Here is a 26,457-nt window from a genome sequence, read left to right as displayed (position 1 = left end):
GGAGTACGGAGTGGTGCCAAGAGCACCAGACTGGCCTGGAGGTCCAGGTGCCAGGCCTGGCTTGGCCCCATTTGACCTGACTCCATGCTCCCTTCATTCCCAAGTCCCTTCCTTCTGATGACAATGGCTGGGCAATTTATGACCCACAACTCCCACATCGTCTGTCATTAGCAGTGGCCCTTGCCTGGTGCTTCTCAGACTTTAATGTGCACACCAGTCACTGGGGATTTGTCAGCAGGCAGATTCTGACTCTGTAGGTCTAGGGTGGATCCTGGGATTCTGCATTCCTAACCAGCTCCTAGGGGCTGCCAAGGCTGCTGGTACATGGACTACACTTTGATTACCAGCGTCCAGACCTCTCATTCCAAGACGAGGGACAACCAAAGTAGCCGTATCCATGAGTTACTTAGCAAATTTCTGTAAATCCTATCACCTTGAAGGAGTAGGAAAAAGGACTATTTAAAGCAGGGGTGCAGCCAGGTGTAGTGGCTGATGCCTGTAATCCCAGCACTTTTGGAGGCAGAGGCAAGGGGATCACTTGAGGCCAGGAGTTCTAGACCACCTGGCCAACATGGAGAAACCCTCTCTCTACTAAAAACACACAAAACATTAGCTGGGCGTGGTGGCACATGCCTATAATCCCAGCTACTCGGGACGCTGGAGGCACGAGAATCATTTGAACCTGGGAGGCAGAGGTTGCAGTAAGCCGAGATCGTGCCACTGCACTCCAGCCTGGGTGACAGAATGAGACTCTGTCTCCAAACAAACAAACAAGCAAACAAAAAAAACAGAAAGCAGGGGTGTCCAATCTTTTGGCTTCCTTGGGCCACATTCGAAGAATTGTCTTCAGCCGCACACAAAATACACTAACACTAAAGATAGCTGATGAGCTTTAAAAAAAAAAATTTAAAAAAAATCTCATAATGTTCTAAGAAAGTTTATGAATTTGCATTGGGCTGCATTCAAAGCCATCCTGGGCCACATATGGCCCATGGGTCATGGGTTGGACAAAGTTGATTTAAAGTAATCCTGCAGTAGTATTGTATGAAGCAAATAAAAACTCTTCTTGATATTCACCCATCATATAAATCCATATTTTTCAAATACTAGGTTTGCCTAAATGGGCAGCAAGGTATAATGAGAAGAACAGAGGGTTCGGAACCAGAATGACACAGGTTCAAATCCCAGCTCTGCCCCTTAGAACTGTCCCACCAAGGAAGATCCACTGCTGCTGAGCTCTAGTGAACCCCTCTGTAAAATGCGATGAGGACCCCTGCTCAGGATGTTATGAAGACAAAAGGAGACAGCACGCACATAAAGCATGGTCCCAGTGCCTATAAGCACCGATTCCTTTCTGTTGAATCAGGTGTGAGGAAAGGCTCTACCCGAGATGCCCTCGTCCCAGGCACCTTTCAGGCTGTACCCATGCTCTCACCCAACGAGGGTGGTGATGGCTCCCCAGCATCATTTCAAGCTCTAGGCTGTACTAGGCCTCTGCAGATGCCTGGAGGTGGCTCTTGTCAATTCTCACCTCCCTTCCTGCTGCTGCCCGGCTCGTCAGGAGGCCGCTTGAAGGCTGGGCTCTGGCGACTCATCAAGCAAGTGTCCCTGCTGCTCAGGGGCTGCTTCAATCAGGGGGACGCCACGGGAAGCATTATTAGCTGCACCCGCACTGGGGCACACAGAGTAGCCAGGGAGGGTCCCCTCTCTGGCGGGTCACGAGGTGGCTCTGTGCATGCATGTGTGTGTGTTTATTGATAAAGAGCCACATTTGCATTTTGCTCTGGCTTGGAGAGCTTCTGGGTTTGGCCCTGAGCTTGGGTGGCAGTCAGCTCCTGGCCCATGCTCGTCACTTATCTGTGTCTGTGGCAGTGGAGGAAGAGGCATGGAGATCTGGGACCTGTAAAACCCAAGCGTGGTCCTTCTCCCTAGCTGGGAATCTGGCCTGTCTCCTCTGCTTTTCTCCTAGGAGAACAGGGAACCACATGGGCCACGACATAGCTGACTGGGAAAGGGCGGTCAGTGGCGGAGGGCCTGCAGCCCAGCTACATAACCCTGAAAGTCCCTTTCGGCCTGAAGAGGACACACAGTCTGATGGGTACAGACGTGAGCTCTGGAGTATAGCTTTCTGGGCTCAAATTCTGGGGCTGCCATTTGCTGACCATGTGACCTTGGGCAAACTGCTTAACCTCTCTCTGCCTCGTCTTGCCAATCTGTAAATGGGGATGATTAAAGAGTAAGTGAAAATCAAATGAAATAAGATGCATGATGCATAAACTGTTTAGTAGAGTATGTAGTTTGTACCACCCAATGTCAGCTATTAGTGGGATCTTTATGTGTGAAAGGGTGTCATGTGGGGTCTTTCTGGGCATCCTTCTGCCTGGAGATAACCTCCTTAAGGCAGGGCCTACATGGGGAATGAAGGGAAGGGTTCCTGTGATCCCCACTTCCCAAAGACAGCCATCCTGGTCCCCTGTGAGTGGAATGACTCATGCCTGCTCCTGGCCCTTCTGCATGGTAGAGAAGGACCTCCATTTTAAAAAATGCCCAGGAAGAGACTCCCCAACCCAATTAGATGGGCGACGGCTTTAGGAACTATATGTGCCTCACAGACATGTGGTCCTTCAGTGAATCCTTTATTTAGTCCACAATTATTTATACAGGGTCTCCTAAGTGCCAGGCACATGAGATTGAATCAAAAGACCTAGATTCAAGTCCTATGTCTGTGACTAATCTGCAGTAAGACCTTTCCTATCTGTGAATATAAAAAAATCATGGCTCCAGTATGTACCGGGGGTGCAGCTATCTGCCACTTCCTGCCAAATGCCCAGAAAGATCGCGAGGGTTTGAGGAGATGGGTCTGTGGTTTCACAGCACAGTCCTGTTTATGAAACATTCCTATGCACATTCTAACAACCATCCATGTTCCTGCTTGGCAGTCTCTGAGTTTTCAGTTTTTCCGGATATCTCATTTGAATTCTGTCCACAGCCCAGTTTAAACTCATTTCCTTTTCTTTGGGCCTCAGAAGTAGAAACCAGTATCACAAAAACCAAAACAATTCAGGATCCAGGCTTCTCTACCAACACCCTTTAAATTCCACCCTTCTTCAGAAGAGGGGAATTGGCTGGAGAAATCTCTCTCAACGACAGCTCATGGATGATGACAAGGATAATGGCAAGAGCTAACACGGATCAAGCTTGCACCCTGTGCAGACACTGTGCTAAGCCCTTTGCTCATGGTATGTCACCCAGTCTCTAACAACCCAATGAGGCAGTATCATTACCAGCCCTGTCTTACTGGAGCTCAGCAAGGCCCAGTGTTCTTCTCCAAAGTCCTCTCCCAGGGCCTCTAAACTCCCCACCTTGGAGCTCATAACTGTTGGGCTGCGCTGGGAACATGGACCAACACCTCCAAAGCCTGTGATCCGAATCAGTCTGCCCCCACTTCTTCCTCTTGTCTACTTCCATCTTTGCTCATTCTCTTGAAGAACAAGTACTAGCCCCAGATTCAAAGGCAAACACAAACCCTTACACTAAAAACCCAGTTACGTGCACCTGACATAGTCAACCTCCACCTGGGTGGGAGAGAAGGCGATAAATATGAAACAGGAAAATGGCTGCAAATCTCTCTGGCTTCAAGCCAGCCCCCATGGGTTCTTTTTCTGGGGCAGAAGCTCTACTTCCTGATTGCTGCCCGGGTTATCTGGGGATTCACCCTCCCACTCCCAAGCTCCAACAACTGTCTATACAGTTCCTTTGGCACCAGTAAGCTCAAGACGTATGCTCCTTCACTCTCTGGGTAGCCTGGGACCTATCCCCTGAGCCTCAGTTTCCTAGGATAAAGCCTTTCCCCATCTGTGTCTCGGGTTCGTTTCAAAGCCTGTCAACAGGGAAGGGCTACACATATGCATTCAAGGTGACAAATGGAGCAATGTCTTTCCGGTCTACATCTGGCCTTTCCTGATGAACCCTTAAGGCTTGGCAGGACAGGAATGGCATCTGCCAGTACTCTCTTCTATTCCCCCACTGCCCAGCAGCCTTAGTGGAGCCTGTCAATGGCATGCTCTGGCTAGGATAAACAAGGCATCTGGGCACTGGATACAAGTTTCATTTACGTCCTCTCTCTCTCATTTTAAAAATAGCTAGTACTGGTCGGGCACCATGGCTCATGCCTGTAATCCCAGCACTTTGGGAGGCCGAGGCAGGTGGATCACTTGATGTCAGGAGTTTGAGATCAGCCTGGCCAACAAGGCGAAACCCTGTCTCTACTAAAAATACAAAAATTAGCTAGGTGTGCTGGCACACGCCTATAATCCCAGCTACTTGGGAGGCTGAGGCAGGAGAATTGCTTGAGCCCAGGAGGCGGAGGTTGCAGTGAGCCGAGATTGCGCCACTGCATTCCAGCCAGGGCAACAAAGCAAGACTCCATCTCAATAAAAATAAAAATAAAAATAGCAAGTAGTAACCTACCAAGAGAAAAGTACCAACTGTAAACTTGCACTGACATTTGGGGAGCAGAGAAAGCCTATGAGGGGACCTGTGTTATTCTGTCACATTTATCTCCCTCCTACCATTTTAATGTCTGAGTTGATGCCTCCAACATACAGTACGCAAAAAAAGAGTATTTTCATTTCAGACGCATATGATGGCAAGGAACAATATGAACAATATTATTTTAGTGCCCTGGGAAAAAATTAGCAAGTCAAATATTGAATCAGGCCTGTAGCACCACATGCTAAGCAGATTGCTTTGATCTTATCCACACTAAAAGCTCTATTATTGAATTTAAAGCTGGTGAGCACATATCAGACCAATATACAATGCATGTCTGAATGCATGTTTCAGAAGCAAGAAATGTTTTGACAAAAGGAAGAAAATGTTAAAGTTACAGCTGCAATTGAAACACAAATTTGCCCTCCCTCTTCTCTTGAGGCTGGAGGCTCTCATGGCCAACCAAAATGTTTTTGCTCTGAAGGACCTGCTGATGGTTCCAGAAACACCTGCTGAGCTTCTATTTTTCTGGAGCCAACAAAGAAGGGAATTCTCACCCCCCTACTCAATCCGAAGAAAGGAGTTTGAGACTTTGAGTGTGCAAATGCTATGCATGATATGGCACCCTCTGGTGGTCACTGATCTGGGAGGCCTACACGGCTTCCCAAACTTCCAGTAATCCAAACCCCCTTCCTCTTGAGGCTGCTGTGGCAGAAAAAGGAACTTTAGAGCCAAAGAGAGGGAAGGAAGCAGCTGATCAAGAGGGCAGAAATTAATTGATGGCAAGGGAGGGAATGTTAATTTTCCAGCAGGACCCAAAGAGAAAAATAGTTTGGTGCAGTAAACTTCCTATCTAGGATATACCCCTCAAAAGCTGCACAGCAAAAGAATATCCTAAGCCAGGTGTCAGCAAGTTACGACTCATAGGTCAAATCCAGCCCCTCTGCCTGTTTTTGTAAAGTCCAAGAATTAAGAATAGTTTTTACATTTTATTTTATTTTTATTTTTTTTGAGACAGGGTTTCGCTTTGTTGCCCAGGCTGGATTGCAGTGGTGTGATCATGGCTCACTGCAGCCTCAACCTCCCGGGGTCAGGTGATCCTCCTACCTCAGCCTCCTGAGTAGGTGGGGTACAGGTGCACTGCGCCCAGCTAATTTTTTTTTTTTTTTTAAAGAGATGAGGTCTGGCTATGTTTCCCAGGCTGGTCTCGAACTCCTGGCCTCAAGTGATTTTCCTGCCTTGGCCTTCCAAAGTGCAGAGATTATAGGCATGAGCCACCATGCTTGACCTGGTTTTTACATTTTAAGTGGCTAAAAAATTAATATTTTGTGATCTGTGAAAATTACATAAGGTTCAAATTTTGGTGTCCATAAACAAAGCTTTATTGAAACACAGCCCCACTCCTTCATGTATGCATTGCCTATGGATGCTACCCAGCAGAACTGGGTAGTTGCAGTCAGCTGTATGGACTGCAAAGATGAAAATATTCACGACTTGGCCCTTTATAGAGTTTGTCCACCTCAGTATGAAACAACTGCTACTGTTCACAGGCCTGGACCCCGAGCATCTAGCCCCCTCCCCACCCCTGCCCACTCCAGCCTGACGAAGGGCAGGAGCAGTCTGCAAGACGGGGTGTGTACGTAGAGGAAGGGTGCATTCCATTTCAGCACAACCCCTACACACTTACCATTTTATTATTGATTTCATGGAAATGAATCTCACAGACTTTCTCCACAACATCTTCATTCTCAAAAGTGACAAAGCCAAACCCTAAAGGAAAAGAGAGGGAAGAAAAAACAAAGAGAGGCGGGGTGAGTTCCGTTCTGGCAGGCCAGTTTTTCTCTGAAGTCCTGAGGTCTTGACAGCCTCCTGGTCTGGGGGTAGGTAGGAGGATCCTTGGGAGGGCCTTGAGGTTGGAGGCAATGATTTCTAATTTGTACTGAGCACCCTTCCGACAGCGAGGAAAAGTTAATGATTTCACCCACATGCAGCGGGCGCTGTGTGGTTTACATTTGCCCCGAAGCAAATAAGAAATTTACTTGTCTGTTATTTACAAGGGTCAGAGCCCCGCGGCTCTGTGCACCGCAGCAGGTGGGTGGGCTAACGAGAGCCTCGTGGATCACTGCAGGGCCACGCTTGCCCTTTCCGCGAGCAACCCTGGCCAGCCCTCGGGTCGGCCTCCAGACGGAGGTGGTTATTTGTCCTTTTCTTCCTGAATTACTTCCTCTAATACCTCATCAGGACATCCTGAGGCCTGGAAGAAACTATTAAAAGTTTCAGGCCTCTGTTCCGCGCAGGCATCCTTTTTATACTGCTGCTTCAAAAGCGCTCTGGATTTGGGGCAGTTTAAGACTGTTTGATGCCTGCTGTCAGCCCGTCAGCTATCCACTGTATTTACTCGGCTGGAGACCGGCTTTGCTAGACAAGCTGCACTGAAGAATTTTGGCAGGCGACTGCTGCTCAGTATCCTCAGTTCTTCTCCCTACCCTCCTGCCCCTTTCTTTCTTCTCCTCCCGCCTCCGACAGCGTTTCCAGCATGTGGCCCCATCTGTGACCCCACTCAGTAAGTACTGCTTTACCACATGGCCTCACACAGGGTTGCACCCTCTTTGGATGGGATGCAGCTGCCACGTGGTAGCGCTAACATGGCAAGGGAGCACAGGCCGTGGGGGCAGACACACTGATGGGGAGGCTGAGACTGGCTTCCAGTTCTCACTGTGCATCTACTTTATGTTTAATCTGGGGGAGCCCCTTCCCCTCTCTGAGCCTCAACTTTTGCATCTGCAAATGAAGGTGGTAGAACTGGACCCTGGGTTTCACACCTCTTGTCACAACCCAAATCAGGATTCACAAGGCTGTCTGCTGCCATCTGAATGTTTGCGGCTGCCCCCTTCCGCTCCCCCACCCCCCACCCAGATTCATGTTGAAATCCAAACTCCCAATGTGATGGTATTAAGAGTTCAGGCCTTTGGGAAGTGATGAGTTCGTGAGGATGGGGCCCTCATAAATGGAATTAGTGCCTTACAGAAAGACACTAGAAAGCTTGTTTTTTTCTCTCTACCATGAGAGGATGCAATAGGAAGGCAGCTGTCTGTACACAGGAAGGGGAGCCCTCCCAGAAATGACCATGCTGGCACCCTGCTCTTAACTGCCAGCTTCCAGAACTGTGAGAAATAAACCATTTTTCTTAGACCTTGGTACTTCATTATAGCCGCCCCAACTAAGACACTCTTCTCCCCAAAGGTATGAACCTGGCTGAACACTAAGCCAGACACACCAAGCAGGAAGACAAAAACTGAATGGCTGTTCTATCACAATTATATTATGATAATTGTGTTTCCAGTCAGTGAGTAAAATACAGATGCTTCCTTTTCAAACTCTGTGTCTATTTTGGGTCCCTGCAATACAAGACGGAGAGGGAATTTCTCAGGTCCCTTCTGACTCTCACGCGTCCAACTCTAACACCACCAACTTCTAAGGAACACCAGAAAACGGGGAGCTGATATGTGGAGCTCCTTTAGCACAGCTCCTGCAGGGACTAGCAGATTCTTCGGTACGAGAATAAAAAAGGCTACTCTCTGTTCTCAAACCATTTCCAGTAAAACAGAGGGCTAGGACCACGAAACACAGCAGTCGTGATCTTTATTATGTCACTTGCTACCACCACACACCAAATACTGGGCCAGTGCTCCCAGCATACCAGTCCAGCCTGTTGTAGACACATAAGGCAGCATCAGACATACCATAAAGTGGACATGGATGTCTGCTGGAGGGGCTCAAAGATGGCAAGTTTCTCCCAGTGTCACCCAGTAAAAGCTAGGTTCTCAGTTACCTTAGAGGCCTGAAGCAGACATCTGACATGATATGTTGTTTGAAATGCCATCCAACAAAAAAACTTCTCACCAGGTTTATGCCCCCTGCCCCCTAAACCAGGTCCTTTGAGGGAAAGCTACTGGGAATGCTATCCTATTCCCTCTCTTTGGGCATCTCCTTCTCCTTGGCCCTTGGTCCCACTGATCATTGCAGAGCTGGAGAAGAGCCACGCCGACACCGTCCCCAAGCCACTTCTCTTTGGACTTTGGGGTATTTGTTCCCCAAGCGCTCCTTTAAGCACTTTCAGTTTCCTGAGGGCATTCAGCTCACCCTACTGGGGTATGTCTCAGGAATCCTGGGTTGGGAGGAGCCTTAAAAACATCAGGTTAAAACTCCCACCCAGTCAAGGACCCCTGGAGCACTCAGCCAGGGACTTAATCTTTGTGGTTAATCCCCTTCCCCCACCCCCACCCTCCTAGGGCCCAGATCCTAACTGGCCCCAGGAGAATGGATTAAGAGCCAGCGCCCTCCCGAAATTCCACAGGGAGGGAGAGGCGGCACTGCGGAGGCCACAGAAACCGGCCAGCGTGCCTTCAAGCCAGAGCACCCCGCAAGAGGGTGATGCTGGAGTCTTGTTCTCAGGACGGAACAGGGCCCCTAACACACACCGAGTGCTGAGTGAGTGACTGAATGAGCCATTTCTGCTCCTTCAGGGTCTGAGCATCTTGCTAATCCACTTGAGTCACTGCTTTGCCTCAAGACTGATTCCGCTCTTCCTTCTGCATTTAGCAGCTGCCACCTGTGCTAGGCATTGTGAAGGACGTGGAGATCAACAAGGCAATGGCCCTCTGCTTGCACAATTCACGAACAGGCACGAGTCAGAAGACCCATGCAGGGACAGCCTCTCCCTCTCACCCCTCACTTCCAGCCTGTGGGGCACTCTGGGTCTTGTCTGTCTTTGAAGATCACCCCTCTGCCCCAGCCCCCACGCCCAGGCACCTTGCAAATAAAACAAGCCAGGATAGGCCAGTTTTTAGAGAACCTCACTGCTAATTAGGACAAGTGTAGCAGGTTGAATAGTGGCCCTCCAAACATATATCCATGTCCTAGTCCCTGGAATTTATGAATGTGACCTTATTTGGAAAAAGAGCTTTTGCAAATGTAATTTAATTAAGAATCTTGAGAAGAGATTATCCTGGATTTAGGGTGGGCCCTAAATCCAATGACAGGTGTCCTTAAAAGACAAGCAGGGAATATCTGAGACACAGAGAAAGAGAAGAAGGCCATGTGAAGACAGAGGTAGGCAGAGAATGGAGTGGTACCGCCACAAACCAGGAACACCTGGAGTCTTGAGAAGCTGGTCTTCCAGAAGGCAAGAAACAACTGTCCCCCAGAACCTCTTGGGGGAGTGCAGCGCTGGCTTCCAGAACTGTGAGACAAGAAGTTTCTGTTGTTTTAAGCCACCAAGTTTGTGGTAATTTGTTATGGCAGCCACAGAAAACTAATACAGCAAGGTTCTAGGTTTCAGCTGCCTCCATATCCCACACAGGGGGGCCGCACACAACCTCCTCCTGCCAGGCCTGCTGACTTGGCCAATCATGCTGCTCTGGACTGAAGGCAGGAGAGAGTGGATGAATGAGAAAAACCCATCCTGGCTATGGGTGAAGAACATGAAGTCAGTGCCACCACTGAAGGGCACCACCCCACAAGCCAGAGGACAGGCTAGTTTAAAGCCACCTTGCAGCTAAGCAAAGATCCACACTTGATCCTAGAATACAGGCCAGGGTAAGTCAAGTCACTATCGCAGGCCATGGCTGAGTTCCCTGCCACGGAAGCTGCTTTCCTGCTGCAAACCAGCTCCTTCCTGGTCCACTGCACACATCACCTCCATACCATTCAGGACTCTCTGATGCCCCAGTTTCCCACTCTGAGATGGGAAGAAGGGCGACCGAGCTAGGAGACAGGAATTAAAATGCAGACTGTTGCACCGGGAAGAGTCAGGGCAAGACTCAGGGCATCATCTCAAATTCTGACTCTGATATTCTCCCTGCTGGTCCTTTTCCTAACCCCACAGGACTCAAAATTCAAGTATCACAAAAATGATTTTCCTGATTAAAGGAGATAGCCTAGATTTCAAGCCTATGTACCCTGGATGCATAACAATTCAGCGATGTCAAGACTCATTTGCAGTATTTTAAAGACCTATATCATTTCAACATCTCTGTCTGTTTGGTCCAAGCAGAGAAAACAAACTTGATTATGTCTAAAATATTTATTTATTCCATTTGGGGAAAACAAAGAAGCAACAGAACACTTAATTATCAATAAGTGTTATTCCTTAACATATAATCATTTTTATTTCACAGATGCATTAGCATTTACAACGAATTAGTAACTTAGTGGTGAATAACCCCCAAAATGAATTAAAATGAGCAGTGGAGGACAAAAACAATGGGGTCAGAAATTTGGGATAGAGTGATGGGTGGGAAAAATCCTTTTGGCATCACAGTCTTCTTTTCTGAAATAAGTATTTTATTGTGGTAAAATACACATAACATAAAATTTACCATCTTAGCCTTTTTTTTTTTTGGAGATGGAGTCTCGCTCTGTCACCCAGGTTGGAGTGCAGTGGCGCGATCTTGGCTCACTGCAACCTCCACCTCCCGGGCTCATGTGATTCTCCTGCCTCAGCCTCCCAAGTAGCTGGGACTACAGGTCCCCGCCACCACACCTGGCTAATTTTGTATTTTTAGTAGAGACGGGGTTTCACCATGTTGGCCAGGCTGGTCTCAAGCTCCTGACCTCAGGTGATCTGCCCGCCTCAGCATCCCAAAGTGCTGGGATTACAGGCACGAGCCAATGTGCTTGGCCATTGTAGCCATTTTTAATCACACAATTCAGTGGCATTAAGTACACTTAAAATGCTGTGCAGCCATCACCAATATTCACCTCCTGACCTTTTCTGTACCCATTAAATAAGTCCCCATTTCCCCCTCCCCCAGCCCTAGTAATCTCTATTTTACTTTTTTTTTTTTTTTTTTTTTGAGACAGGGTCTCAGACCCCTGTCGCTCAGGCTAGAGTGAAGTAGAACAATCTTGGCTCATTGCAGTCTTGATCTCCCAAGCTTAAGCAATCCTCTTATCTCAGGCTGTCAGGTAGCTGAGACTACAGGTGTGTGCCACCACGCCTGGCTAATTTTTTGTAATTTTTTTTTGTAGAGATAGGGTTTCACCATGTTACCCAGGCTGGTCTCGAAACTCCTGGGTTCAAGCGATCCTCCTGCCTTAGCCTCCCAAAGTCTTGAGATTACAGGCATGAGTCACCACACCGGCCTATATTTTACTTGTTTTGACTATGAATTTTCCCATATAAGTGGCATCATACACTGTATGTCCTGTACTGTTGTGTCTGGTTTGTTTTATTTGACATATGTTTTCAAGCCATCATAGTCTTTTGAACAATCTACTGAATGTACAGGGGATTTGGGAGAGCTGGAGGACAGGGAGTCGTGATTATTTCCTTCTCATTGCCCTAAAAGAGGGCCCCACAGAGAATCAGAAATGGAGCCTCACGAAGGCCCATCAAACTGAGGTGTAGCAGCCAGGTAAAAGAGACACACAATTATCCTCACTCAGCAAGGGGCCAGATAACAAGCTATGTGCCCCAGAGACTCCCTTTGCCTCTCTGGACCCCTAAAAGAAGCAGGCAGAAGCAGGGGTCCTGCTCCAGCCCCTGGCAGAGTGAGGACTCTAGTCTATGGCGAGTCTGTGAAGGCTGACACTCCATCGGGGCCCTCTGGGTTACCCCTGTGAACATCCACTGCTCATCTCCCTTGGTCCTAAGAACCAGAGAACTCCTCCCTGGGTATTTAAACTCACTCAAGCTACCACCCAGAATGGAGAGGAGACCCAGGGACTGACAACTAGGGGAGGTGGGGGAAACAAAGGGCCAGAACTTGGGGGACAAGAGATTAGTTCACCAAAGAAACCCTTCTCACCTGGCATCAGCAAAGTGGCATCTGCCCCGCCTCTCCTAAAGCCCCCACCTTAACTGCACCCCACACTTCCAAGGGGCTCCAGAAGTCAGCAAAGCTGGGACAAAGAAGGTGGTGGGAGGGTTAACCCTAAACAACAGTGGTTTAAAAATGGATATTAATAGGGTAGCAGTTGACAGGGAGCATTTAAAAATGAAATTCTAGCATTCTCTTGAATGAAGCTATTATTAGACAGTAAAAAGTAAGCACTATTTAAGAGATAAGCATTTAACAGTCAAACCTTTTCCCCCTCTTTCATCCAAAGGAACAAGACTAAATATTCATCTGAATAATACAAGGCTACAAAAAACCACATACACAGAAGAAGAAGATCGAAATCTGAAAACGAGATACCTCAAAATTAAAATGACCTTCTCCAAACGCACTCACTGAGGAACATCGACAGTTAACTTACAAGAGAATTTTTTTTTTAGATCAGAGAGAGAAAGATGGGAACAGCCTCCTCCTAGCCTCAAAAATAATTTTCTTCTCTTATCATACAGGTCAATGAATAGGCAATCATGTAGTATCTAATGCATCTTCAGTGAAAATCAATGCAAGTCATGAGTTAACACACTTGGTTAATGGAGGAAAAAAAATGAGGGAGGAAAAAACCCCAGATTGTCAAATTTATTCTGAGTACCCCATGAGAAATTTAAGGTATATGTACTTAAGAATATTTATAACTCATGCAACTTCCCTCTCTTCCTAATAACCCAGTATTTGGGGAAAGCAATATTCATGGGTTGCTTCCAGCACAAACAAATCCCTTGGGTTTAGGTGTGGGGAGCACTTTCCGGCTTGAAAATCCTTTTCATCCATCATCCTACCTGGTCCCCAAGGCAACTCTGCGAGAGGCAGGGCAGGCTCTGCTACTGTCATTGTGCTCAACTGTTCTGCACGGTTCAGTGACTCATCCATCATGACATGGCCGCTAAATCAGAGGCAGGAGCTGAACCCAGGAGTGGTACCCCAAGTTACTTTCATACTCCCCCCTACTTTTCTGGAGAAGACTGTCAGGGTCTTCTTTGGATCAGTAAGTGTTCAGGGATGGATTTGGTGGCCATATGGCTCAGACAGCGTGAGAGGGGCCGGCCTGGCAAGGAGGCATGCTGGTCTGCTTGCATCGTCACGAGTCAAGCCCCATTTGGCTGTGCGTCCATTGGCAACCCCACACCTCGGGAATGTCCCCAGCCCCAACGCAGAACATTTCTAGGTCACCTCCATGAGCTACGGCAGGTTTGGCAAGTCAGCTGTCCTGCAACCCTAAACTTGGAAGGTCTGAGGCCCCACCTGGAAGCGCAGAAGAGATGAGTAGTGTGCACAGATGCATGGCAGGCATGGGGAGGTGGCATCACATGCCTTGGCTTTGCTCTAAGAAAAATATAACTCAGAAGATCAATATGTTCCAAGAAAAAAAACAAGCTACCTTTTCAAAAGCAGCAGCATGTTTCTGATTACTGGCTGCCATGTTGGGAAATCACTGCACAATACTTTGGCTTCAGTGAGAGCCAATTGAAGTTGCCATTAGAGGTTCCTGGGCGTTTTCAGACACTAGATATTGGAAAGGATGGGTGACGATCAGGCTGTGTGTGCTTTCACACCCAGGTGCCAATGTGGACTTTGTAAGGTGGGAAGGGTTAGGATTCCTTCCATTACAACTCACATCTGCTTCCCAATAACTTCCCAAAGTTATTGAGGATCAGTCCACATTCTAATAATAATGTTAAAAAGAGAAAGCTCATCTGCCGTCACTGAGCAGCCACTCTATAACTCAATCTTCACCCCCAGCCCCACCCTGGGGAGTATGAATAGAAATTATTGTTCCCACTTTACAGATGAAGAACTGAGGCCCCAGTGGGACCCTGTGTTCTCTCCCCTGCAGCCCACCTTCTTCATATGAAGGCAGACTGTTCCATACTCATCAATTCCTACCTTGTCCAACAACTGCACCCCTGAACCCTGTCCCTGTCATGTTTCCCTGTAAGAACATCTATGAAATAGGCCAGAGCCCTCGGTTCTTACAACCCGGCAGAGGGAGGGCAAGGAGAGAGTAGGGAAAGATATGGTCACCCACTCCAGCTCTATGTTGGCTTCCCCTGCACCCTGAAGTATCTGATTTCTTAAACACAAGAGCAGGGAAGGAGGCACTGAGGATTTTCAGAGATACACAGCAAAGAAGACCTTCACACAGAAAAACAGCTAGAGTATCTCCTAAGCCAGTCTAACTAGGATGAGCACAGCGGAGTGACTTCTCTGAACCTTTCCAGACCCCCAACCGCAGATGTACCTGAAGTAGGACTGGGATGCCAGACTCGATGCTAGAAGTTTCTTTGCAGCAAACTGGCTCTCAAATGAGTCAGCTGCCTTGGAGGGACGGACAGAGAAGTGCTCACTTCCCTGGCCTTATTAAGAAGAAAGAAAAGGGGCAGGCACGCTGACCTGAGCTATGCACAGCACCCAGCCTCAGGGATGGTTAAGAACAAAGACTTCCAGGTCAGGAGGCCATCAGAGGCAGATACTTGAGACTGCCCTCCTGGTGGCCAGTAAACAAGCCCATAATCGATGGATTCGAGGGGTCTGCGGGCATGCCCCCTTAGCACAGCCCTCCCTCCTCCCTGATATCCTTCTTCCTCCCTCCCCCCAAAATAAGCAGCCTCTCTTTGGGGTCCCTTCTGAACTGGCCCTCCTTCTCTGCCATGTCTCCATCCCCTCCAGGGTGGCATCGCAGCCCCTCCACTGTGGCATCCTTCATGCACCTGCTTCCTCGTTTACACCAGTAGTTTGGCAGCTGGTTGCTGTAAACTATAATAAAATGCCTTTCCAAAAAATGAAGGAATGTGACCAGACACGCCAGACATCATATTAAAGCCGTGTCAATTAATTTCTCCCCCTGCTTGATAAACGAGCCCCATTCCATCTCTTAATAATGAGGAGAGAAACAAGAAAAGTTGACACTTAGTTTAATTTATTTTCTCAACTTGCCTGGTCATATTTCTTTCTGCCTTGCAGAGCTGGCTGGGGCTGCGGGGAATTACAAGTGGCTCGAGCACAGGCGAGGCAGAGATCGGCGTGAGTCGACACGGGTCTCCTTTATTCCCCACACGCTTAATCAGGAGGGGGAAAGTGACTTAGGGAGCCAGCTCACACCTGCGCCTCTGCAGCCACCTTTGGGGCTGGGGGGAGTTGGGTGGGGGGCGAGGAGTGATCTCAGGTGTGTGAGGAATCAGATAACAGAAATGGCACTGTCAGATTTCCAATCTAGTTCCATGGAACTGCACAAGACTGCATTCCCTAAATTAATATTAAGCTACGTTGGCGGCATTTGCCAGAGGGGAGACAATTTCTCAACTGGAAAGGTGCTTTTCTTTCCTCTTCAGCTCAGGGATGCGCTGGCCAACCCTTGACCTTGAAATGTGAGGAGAAACCTTCTAAAAGTCAGGCGCCAACCATGAACCACCAAGTGTTTCATCAGACTTTAGTTACAAAGAGTTTTTTCAATTGGCCACTATAACCTGGCGACCATTTATTTATGGATGCTCCTAGACAATATATCAAGGTGGGGGTGAAGGCCAAGTGTGCTCCTAGACCAATGCTTCTAGGTGTGGTCCTGCAGCAGAATCTCGCATGGGGGAAGGGCTTGTCAAAAATGCAGATCCCTGGGCTCTGCCAGCTCCTAACACGGTCTCAGTGGGTGTTGCCCAGGAACTGCGTTTTTACCCAGGTCTCTGGTAATTCTGTTGCTGACGCAAGCCTGACTCTACCCTATGCTTCCCAATTCAGGACAAGCTAAGTGGAGACCATATGGTAAAAGAGAATCTAGAAGTCTCCACAGGAAAGAGAATTTTGAGGACCTCTCTTACATGAAGTGGGAAACTTTTTTTTTTTTTTTTTTTTTAAAGAGATGGGGTTTTGCCATGTTGGCCAGGCTGCTCTCGAACTCCTGGCCTCAAGTGATCCTCCCATTTTGGCCTCCCCAAGGGCTGGGATCACAGGTATGAGCCACCGTGCCCCTCAATAACGCAGTCTTTAAGAAGCCTCTGACATCCAAGGCAGACCAGGGAAAGACAAAGCTGTTTTCTCCCAGGTTCAGGAACCCGTTCAGACTAAAGTGTAAACGACAGATCCTGCTTGTACTCCCAGAGGTATGGGCAGTTTGCCCGAATCAAATCCTTATGCGAAAGCAATTAAGTTCCACTTTAGAATTTCAAACAGGCATCAGGCACTAGGAGATTTTAACTGATGGGGGCACCTCCCTGAGCTTGTGAAATTAGACAAATGTTTACTGAGCTGCGTTTTGTAAGGACAGACGGGGTGGGGGCATCCTAAAAAGAACCACCCAGGAGGGAAGAAAGGGAGGTTAGAAGGGAAAAGAGAGAGAGAGAGACCTCTAACCATCCTCAAACCATTTTTCTAAGAGAGAAATCTGTCATGAATACTGATAGTGTGATTTGAAAGTGCCTGCGGCTGCAGGGAAAGGGTGTCTCATCCCAGACTCTTGTTAACTGAGTGGTAAAAAGCACCTGTGATCCAGGCCAGACAACCCCAACCTCATTTAATTCCGAGTGCGCTCTATAGCAGTGATTCTGTGAATGACACTTGTCAGGGCAGCAGATTAGTTCACAAACCTATTTTTTGTGCGTGGTGTTCCATCTTGGTCGGGAAAATAGTCAGTTCTTGGCGAGAGAGAAACATATTACTGCTGTTAAGTGCCAATATAAACTCTGGGACGCAGTGGTAAATTCACCAAATTAAATCGCTAGACAACTGGCTCAGATCAGGACCCCAGCAGAAGGTGCCAGGACTGCAGCTCGCGCCCAGCGGGGCAGAGGAGGCTGAGGTCGTGCGCGCAGCTGGAGCAAGGGCACGAGGACGTGCCGCCTCCGCATCTGCTCTGGAAACCACAGAGCCTGGGGCGGCTTTGGCGAGCTCCAACTGCGGGAGCATGGCCTTCAAGGATTCTCAACTCAGGGCTTTCTGAGCTCAGGGGAGATGGGGTATCAGCTGGAAGTTCTTCCCTCTGGAGGTGGGTATTTGGGTTGGTACCCCCAGCTACTCCACTGAAGAATGGGTTTCAAATCTGTCACCTTCTCTCACATTCATCCTCCAGCCTCATCCATGCAGTGAGCAATACACAAGCTAAGAGGGAATTTCAGTCTACTTAATGTCCCCCCAGAGGTGGGTGGAAAAAGGCTTAGGCTTTGGAGCTGGGTAGATCTGGGCTCAAATCCTGGCTCTAGCACAACCGGCTGCATGACTCTGAGCAGGTTATTCAACCACTCTGACCCTTAGTATCCTCCTCTGTGAGACAAATGATCCACCTCACCAGTCGGGATTGCTTAAAAACACCTGCACCTCTGAGAAGATAGCTAGCCTCTCCTATCAGTCAAACTAGCCTCGTTATTTCTCCCCTAGCCCAATCTCTATCTCCACACATGCTTACTTTTGTCTCTGTATAGCCTCACTTGTTAAAATCCACTTGACATGTCTGTAAGGTAGATGTTCATGGTGCTTTACCAACTATCATGATGGGATAAGATTCAGGACAGGGAGAGGTAAAACAAGTCATGCAGTGAATTCCTAGGTCACCGTGTTACTTTTAAAAGACCCTAACAGGGCTGGGTGTGGTGGTGGCTCATGCCTGTAATCCTAGCACTTTGGGAGGCCAAGACAGGTGGATCACTTGAGGTCAGGAGTTCAAGACCAGCCTGACCAACATGGTGAAACCCCGTCTCTACTAAAAATACAAAAATGAGCCAGGAGTGGTGGTGCATGCCTGTAATCCCAGCAACTCAGGAGGCTGAGTAGAATCACTTTAACCTGGAAGGCGAAGGTTGCAGTGAGCCGAGATCATGCCACTGCATTCTAGCCTGGGTGACAGATCGAGACTCTAACTCAAAAAAAGACCCTAAGGTGCATCCATTTAGGTTTAAAAAAAAAAAAAACCCCAAATCATCCATTAATCTTTGAGTGTCGCACCTGGCTGTGCAGGGTGCGGGCATGCTGGCCCCCCGCCCTGGTGCACTCAGCTTCCCCAGCAGCCTTCTCAAGATGCCCACTCGCCTTTCTCCAACAAGTTCTCAGGGAATGGTTACCAGCCGCAGATAAGGTTCCAAAACTCCATCAAGAAACCACTACTTGGAAGCAGGTTTTCAGCGCTGCCACAAATTATATGACTTTTATTATGAGGTATGGTTTCAGAACAGTCCCACTGACAGAGCCCTGGCTTGGTGCCCACTGCTCCCTCTGCGCCCCCCACAGAGTGGTCATTCCTGCCAGCATCTCCATGACCCCACCCGACTACGCTGCCAGCAAACCTGCCTGGAGTCTGTGGGCAGGCAGATGACTATCGGGTGCCTCTGACGAGTGGTTCGCACGAGACACATATACTTATTCACCATGGGGTGGGGTCTGGCCTATTTTATTATATTCTTCCAGCTGTTAAGGAACTGTTCTTAACATCTGGAAGCCAGATTTCTCTGAGAAGCTGTGACCAGCAGTCCAGGCAGCTGGATTGGCGTGGCAGCTCTGCCAGGAGGGAGCGGAGACTGCTACCTGACTCTTCAGCAAAGGCCTGGGATAGGGAGAGGGAGGAAGGAGGTGAGGAGGCTACTGGGGACAGGGGGCGGCACAGCCTGGAGCTCATTATTTAGGGTGTTCTACCAACCAGCACATCCACACCACCAGGGAGCTGGTTGGAAATGCAGTCTCAGGCCTCACCCTAGGCCCACTGAACCTGAATCTGCATTTTAACAGGTGATTTTATGCAAATTAAAATGTAGGATGCATCAAGTCTAGAACACTGCTTCTCAATAGTCTTACATCAGAGCCACTCAGGAAACAATTTTAAGATGCTGATGTCCAGGTACCATCCTCAGAATTGAGTTAGGTCTGGGGTAGCACCCCAGCATCTGTATGTTTTAAAATCTCCCAAGTGATTCAGTTAAGAAACTTTGGGAGGTTGGGTTTGGTGGCTCATGTCTGTGATCCCAGCACTTTGGGAGGCCAAGGCAGGCAGATTACTCTAGCTCAGAAGTTTGAGACCAGCCTGGGGAACACAGTGAAACCACATCTCTACAAAAAATAAAATAAAATAAATTAGCCTGACGTGGTGGCACGTGCCTGTGGTCTCAGCTACTTGGGAAGCTTGAGCTCAGGGGGTCAAGGCTGCAGTAAGCCAAGATCATGCCACTGTGGCCTGGACAACAGAGTGAGACCCTGTCTCCAAAAAAAAAAAAAGAAACATTGAGAGAAGGAAAAAAGTATAATGCCTACTTTTTGTCACTTGGAAATAATTCCAGCTTCACTAACATTTAACATATGACTGAATAATCCCAGTGCCTTCACATGTCCTTATGTCAGCAAGACACTTGTCCTTGTTTTATAAGCCACTAAAGGAAAAGAGGAAGTGCTTCCATGCGGGTGGGGCCAGAGTGGCTCCTCATTTACTCACCTGAGCACAGCTGGTACCTTGTGCTGTTTACAGGTAACCAGTAAATGGAGGTATAGATTATGCGATCTGGCTTTAAGAAAACCAACCCTTACAAAGTAGGTAACTGCAAAGAAAACATGGATTGGAGATAATACTAATGATACAAGCATATGTCACAAAAGTAAATGGTCAGCCAACCCTTTCCATACCCCTAGGCAAGACACCTAACCAGCCACATCACACCCCCAAAAACATGTCTTGATCAGATGGAACAAGTTGCAGCCGAGTGAGGAAGAACCTGATTTTCAACAGAAACTGGTACCGTAGAGAAAGTGCTTTGAAAACAAATGTTTGGAAAATATTTCTATTGTTTAGTGTTTTTGTTGCTAAAAATGATGTAACTAGGTCATCTACAAAAGCTCTCATATCTGCAGACTTTTAAAATCCGGAAACAGAACTGTAAAGACTCATTTGAAAAAAGACATGAACATTTCAGTGGATTTTGAACCCATTTGTTAAAAATATAAAAATGCAACACTTGATTAGTTTGCATGAAAAACTGATTGACATCAGGGAAGATGGAAATTTACAAGCTGAATTTCAACAAAATCCTTTGCATAATTGGAGGATGGGGTTGAAAAATTAGTATCATGATTTAGCCAGCACAGTGAATCGTGCTTCCTCCGCTGGGATCTGTTTATCTTGTGAGGTGTATTTTTCAGTTATGCCAGGCACTAAAACCAAGTATCAAAATAAACTAAACTAAGAATCCAACCTTTAGAGCTGGATCATGAAGTGTTAAATTAAGAATTCTTTTTTAAAACCAGCATATTCAATCATATTCCTCTCTAAAGTAATAAAAATATTACTTTAATTATTAATAAATAAAATCCTTAATGTGTCCTATTATAGTCTTATTTGTATAGGTTTTATAATATACATGAATATTAACAGTGGTACGTGCATATAAATTAAAAATTAGGTAAGATATATTGGGGGGCGGCATGCTAATTTTTTTTCTGCATAATTAAAAAATTTTGGAGACTCTCTGGGAGAAGGTGAGATGGTACATAATGGACTCTGGTTCTGAAGTTGCCCCTTATTCACAGAGATTGCTAGAAGTCTGGAGGTAGGGTGGGAATAGGGACCTTCAGTGACTGCCTGCGGGTGTGGACCCCTCCCCACACCCAAGAAAGGATCTTTGCATGAGAAATTCACGGGAGTCAGGAACCAGCCAATTTCAGGATCTCCTGGGTCCTCCTGGCTGAGCAGCACACCGTGCTGAGAGGCATTGGGGAGGTTCACCCTTCAAACTGAGATGCTTGATTCCTGCATGTTAACGGCAGCCATACCTGAACTTGTCTCAATAAATTTTTCATAGCATCGTATCTTCATTAAAATTTTATTCTATTAGCATTCTGAATCCAAACCACTAAGTACATAATTGCTAAAACATGTGTTAAGTGACGACTTACGAAATGCTGGTTTTATCATATTGTTAATTAACAGAAAGTAGGATTAATACATTCACAGATCATTAGGAGCATTTGGTTCAATTTCACCAGCTCTTCAGCAGGGTGGGGGCAGTTGTCAGTGGGCAGCCCTGGGGATCTGGAGCAAGAACACAAGTGTTCTTCGGGGTTCACCCTCAGCCCCTCTACATGTTCTAAGACTGTGTCTGGGAGAAACCCAGGAGACAGCAACGCAAGGTCTCTTTTTCCTAAAGAACATTGTTCTCAGATGTCACTCAGTGTAGCCTACTCAAAAAAAACTACATGGAAGGATTTGGGTGGGGAGGAGGAGAAAGCAACACACTCTTTCAAGACAGATGAGTGAAATTCCACAGACTGGGAGGATTTGAAGCTCGGATCCGAGGACATCGTAGAAATCCTGGTTGTTTACTAGCTGTGTGACATGGGGCAAGCCATCAACCTCCCTGATCCTATGTCCCCACCTATAAAGTAGGAATAAAGATGCTGACTTCAGCTGGGTGCAGTGGCTCACATCTGTAATCCCAGCACTTTGGGAAGCAGAGGCTGGGGGATCACCTGAGGCCAGGAGTTCAAGACCAGCCTGGCCAACATGATGAAACTCCATCTCTACTAAAAATACAAAAATTAGCTGGGCGTGGTGGCACACACCTGTAGTCCCAGTTACTTGGGAGGCTGAGGCAGGAGAATCACTTGAACCTGGGAGGTGGAGGTTGCAGTGAGCAGAGATCGTGCCACTGCGCTCCAGCCTTGGTGACAAAGTGAGACTCTATCTCAAAAAAAAAAAAAAAAAAAAAGATGCTGACTTCATGGGGCTGGCATGGGGATTAAATGAGATAATGCTAGTTCTGGTTATGCCTGCACAAGTCTGTCGTTTTTATATAAAGATTTTGTACCCAATATTGCTTGGAATGAGTGGGCTACCAGCTGAGACTTGAAAATACTTTAGCTATCAATAAATGTTGACCGCAGTGATAAGAGCTTTAGCGGGGTCAACCCTGAGGTACCAAAGCTGAGCGATTTGGAGTGTATTTGAACTCACCTAGTTGTCATCTCCAGTGCAAACTGGTCACAAGATTCCTAGGCCAGAAGGGTTTATTGAAACCTCTTCCCAGCCTGTCCCGGGAAGTACAGGGGTACCCAGGCATGAAATGGACTAAATGTCTTCTCTTTTCCCAGCCGTCCAAATTGCTTTAGCCTGGCCTGATGGTGGCACTCCCAATTTTTTACGCTTACTAATGAAGCCGTCCGCCTGGCAGGGCAGCTAGCAAGACCAGCACTGGAAGCCAGGACTGGAACATCCACAGAATGCTGGGGTGGAAGGAAGGGGCCAGGCCTAAGTGGAGGGTGTGGGGGGCAGGCCTCACCTGGGGTTTCCCGTAGGCTGGGGGTCAAGGCAAGCCCTGAAGTCAAATGCCAGGGGTCAAGGTAAAGCCAGGGTCAGAAACACAAAAGCAGTCAGTCAGGAAACGCAAACAGATGCTGCCTCAGCCTTCATCGATAAACTTTCGGCAGGGGCAGGAGCCCTTCCCAGAGGAAGATGAGTCCTGAACCAAGGCAAACTGTTAGGATATGATGATAAATGGGTTCACCCTGCTAGAGCTGGATACAAAAATCAGTGCTCAGGGAAAACCCCAGGAATAATGAAGGCAGATCAGCCCCTGCCAGGCCCAAGTGGGAACAGAGAGGAGAGAGCTGGTCACCTGGTTCTATTTTTTTTGTTTTTCTAGAACATTCTTTCAAGGCCCTGGGTACCCAGTAATGTAAAGGTTTCCAGTTTCCTGTGGTGAGGCCTTCTGAACATGTGGGTTATTATTTGTGGACTACGAATGGAAAGAGCCTCTGGATTTGTAGAAAAGGTTGTAAGTGGAAGGAGCCTGGGCTTTGGGTTCAGACACGGGTTGTAATCTCTGTTCCACAACTGACTGGCTGCGTCTCAGCTTTCTCATCCTTCAAATAGGGACAGCAGCATTATAGGGTTATAGAGGATTTAAGGAGAGAGTACACCGAAGCCCGGCACAGTTCCTAGCCCCCATCAGATGCTGAAGCACTCACGCCTCTCTAGAGGACCATTCTCATTACTTATATTGACTTGCTGTCATGACTTAATAATTTGGCCCTGTAGGATGAGGGTTCCAGAAGATGGCTGCCTCCAAGGGGCGGCTGCTCAGGGTCCTTGTGTTTACAGCAACATCTTCCCATTGACCAAATGGGAACAAAGAGGGCTGGAGATTAGCTGAGAGGTGACTGTCTAGGGGAGAGGGGTCCTCAGATGTCCTGATGGCTGGCACAGGGCTGCCCTTGACCAGAGGCAGATGCGTCTGCCACCCAGAGCGGGCCACAGGGCACACCTCGAGGCCAGGCAACGAGGCAAGGCCTGGGTCTCCAACGGGAGCCATCGCCTCTCCCACCACCCAGCATGTGGGCCAGATCATCCCTGCGTCCTCCAGAGAAGGCAACCGAGCGACAGCAGAGCTTTCCCCAACTTGAAAATCACCGAGCACAAATAGCCATGTTATGGCCATTCTGCCACTTGGCCACAGAGACCAGTAACTTCAATTTATTTGTGTCTGGGGCCTTAAGGAACCTCGGCTGTCATCCTTTCCTTAGTTTATTACCAAATTTCTAAAATATTACATCCTTTATTATATCCAAATTCACTTTATTGCACTTGACAATACAGATAATCACATACCATATGCTCTAATGTTTTGAAACCAATGCATGTTGACAGCGGTTTTTATTCATGATGCATAATTCCATCCCCAGCTCACAATGAGGCATCTGAGCACCCAGCCTGGTGTTAAGACTTTTGCCTAATAACAGATTAACAATACAGCAAGTTTCCGAGACACACTCCCTCCCATGCCATTTTCTATTTACAATGGGAAAAACGTACCTGGGCTGAAAAGATGGGCTTATCAAAGAGGAGGGGGAAAAAGAAAAACAATCCTGCATCACCACACACCCACCAGTCCCAGAGGGTTTATAATGATTTGTTATTGTTCCACGCTTATGAAACTTGATATTGAAAAGAGGAATTGGTTTTGCGCCAAGTAGCAAGGCAACTAATCACACCAACCCACATTGCTGGCCCCTGAGAACTGAAAGCACAAACTGCCCCAAAGCTCTCATTAGGATCTCTCTTGTTTTTACTCTTGTTTTGCCACAAGCAAATATTTGTCACTCCTCTACCTTGGTGAGAACATCCTTCTCCCGTCCCCTTCCCCTCATCCCCTGGGCATCCTTCTGTTCCCAATTAGCCCCAAGCTTCCTGGCGAAATGAACACAGCTGGGGATGCATCCTACCCCCACAATCCTGGCACCTCTCAAGCAGAAAGGCAAGGCCAGTAGGAACTGTCTTTGCAGCTCCTTAGGTGGCGGAGCCCCTTGTTCTGCAGGGTGGCTGAAGAGAAAGGGTGGATAATTTAAAGATGATCCCCCAGCTTTGCTGTAGTGCCCGGAACAAACAATGCCATTTCATACGTCCCCTAACTAAGCGCTTTCATTTGCTTCAGAGAAGCACTCAAACAACTGTAAACCCATTAGATCATGTCAAACGTGGTGGGAAAGAGCTTGGGCTGTCACCAGCAGAGAATCAACTCAGATTTACAGATTCTTAAAGCTTTAATATATAGATATTCGTCTTCCCCCTGCAGATACACAAGGGGACCAGCGTAGGGGCGGAGGAGGCAAGAAGAACAGCCCACAGCTCATCGGCAGACAGATTGGAGTTTCACAATCATTCTCCCGGATAATGGGATTTCTCAACAAGGGGAGGAGGGGGGAGGAAGAAAAGCGAGGCCTTCACTTTGCTGAACACTTGGCTGTTTTTCCAAAGCTTTGCTTGGGGGTGGTGTGGGGGAGGAAAGAGATGTTATTATCAACAATGCCTCTGGAGTACCCAGTGACCTGCTGTGAACAAAAGCAAGTGGCGACCAAAGAAGGGCTGGAGTCCGAGGACGCAGAAACACTTACTCAGCCACCTACAAAGGAGGCCAAATGAATTAAGAGGCATCTTACTCCAAGTAATTGCTGTGCTTCTGAACAGCTTAAGTTATAACCTTTTTTCATAAATAAAAACCTACTTTCCCTTTGGGCTTACATCATGACTCCAAGAAAAGCTTTCTCTTTATTTCTTAATCAACTTCAGCAAGTAGGGGGCTCTTCCTACTACCTCAAAGGGTTTGGAATTTTCTTTTTCATTTTTTTTCATTTTATCCTTTTCTCTTGCTTGTCTATCATCTATTGAGTATGGAGTAAATAACTGGTAATTAAACCAATATCTACTAGAGGCCAGGGCTTAAAGATATAATTTTATACAGAATCCTCCTGAAATATTACCAGTTGGTCTCTATGGGTCTGGAAATGAGACGGTTTGGACCAGGCTGGACTTTCATAATGCAGGACCCACCAGTGGTTTGCAAAGTGGTCCCTGGCCCCAACTTGCTGCCTCATCAATTCTAGTCTCTGTTTGAATATTTCTGGGGAAAGGGGCATCACTCCTCAGTACTTCATAAAGACAGCTTGTTTGAGTTGGGCATCTTGAGGTGTTGCTAAATTCTTCAGCCCAAGGATCAGCCTTTCTCTTGGTAACTTCACAAATGGCCACTCGTGGTTGGGGAAGCAGCCTGGCCCCCTCCCAGGGGTAGTCCTTCAAGATCTAATGTAGCCACCTCATTTTTCCTTATTTGAGTCTCCTTGGTTCCTCTGGAATTTCTCCCATAATACTGTCCTGGTCCCCATCAGACCTCCTCTGATGTGGTCTATCTTGTCAATGCCCCTCTTAAAATAAATGCCTGGAATGGAATATTCCACATGGGGTCTGAGCAGTGCAACCAAATACCGGACTGGACTTCCGTTTATGGTGGCGTTCTTAGCAGCTCCATCACCTGTTGCCTCAAAGAAAACTTACAGTCAACTAAAAAAAACCCCAGGCTTCCTGTAAACCACGTCAAAATCTCGCCCTGCCCAACCTTTGTCTTTTTTTCTTTAAAATTAGACATCGATTATAGTCTTTTTTTTTTTTAAGACAGATTCTCGCTCTGTCACCCAGGCTGGAGTGCAGTGGCGCATCTCAGCTCACTGTAACCTCCATCTCCAAGTTTCAAGCAATTCTTGTGCCTCAGACTCCCAAGTAGCTGGGATTACAGGCATGCACCACCATGCCACTAATTTTTGTATTTTTAGTAGAGAC

At 47.4% G+C, this 26,457-nt stretch overlaps 1 protein-coding gene across 9 annotated transcripts in view; it reads right to left on the bottom strand.

Moving 5' to 3' along the window:
• MSI2 (musashi RNA binding protein 2) overlaps nt 1-26,457 on the bottom strand; it is a 431,132-nt gene that overhangs the window by 82,483 nt on the left and 322,192 nt on the right. For all 9 annotated transcript variants that reach the window (XR_010117987.1, XM_055256382.2, XM_055256387.2 and 6 more), the window contains one exon: nt 6,179-6,261. Coding sequence is in view for 8 of the 9 variants with exons in the window: in XM_055256382.2 (XP_055112357.1) it covers nt 6,179-6,261 (83 nt within the window). In the remaining variant the exon portion in view is untranslated. The remainder of the gene's footprint in view (nt 1-6,178; nt 6,262-26,457) is intronic.

This window comes from Symphalangus syndactylus, chromosome 20 (genome assembly GCF_028878055.3).
Source record: "Symphalangus syndactylus isolate Jambi chromosome 20, NHGRI_mSymSyn1-v2.1_pri, whole genome shotgun sequence".
Lineage (NCBI taxonomy): Eukaryota > Metazoa > Chordata > Mammalia > Primates > Hylobatidae > Symphalangus > Symphalangus syndactylus.
The sequence above is the reverse complement of the archived record's forward strand: the minus strand, read 5'-3'. Positions and strand labels throughout refer to the sequence as shown.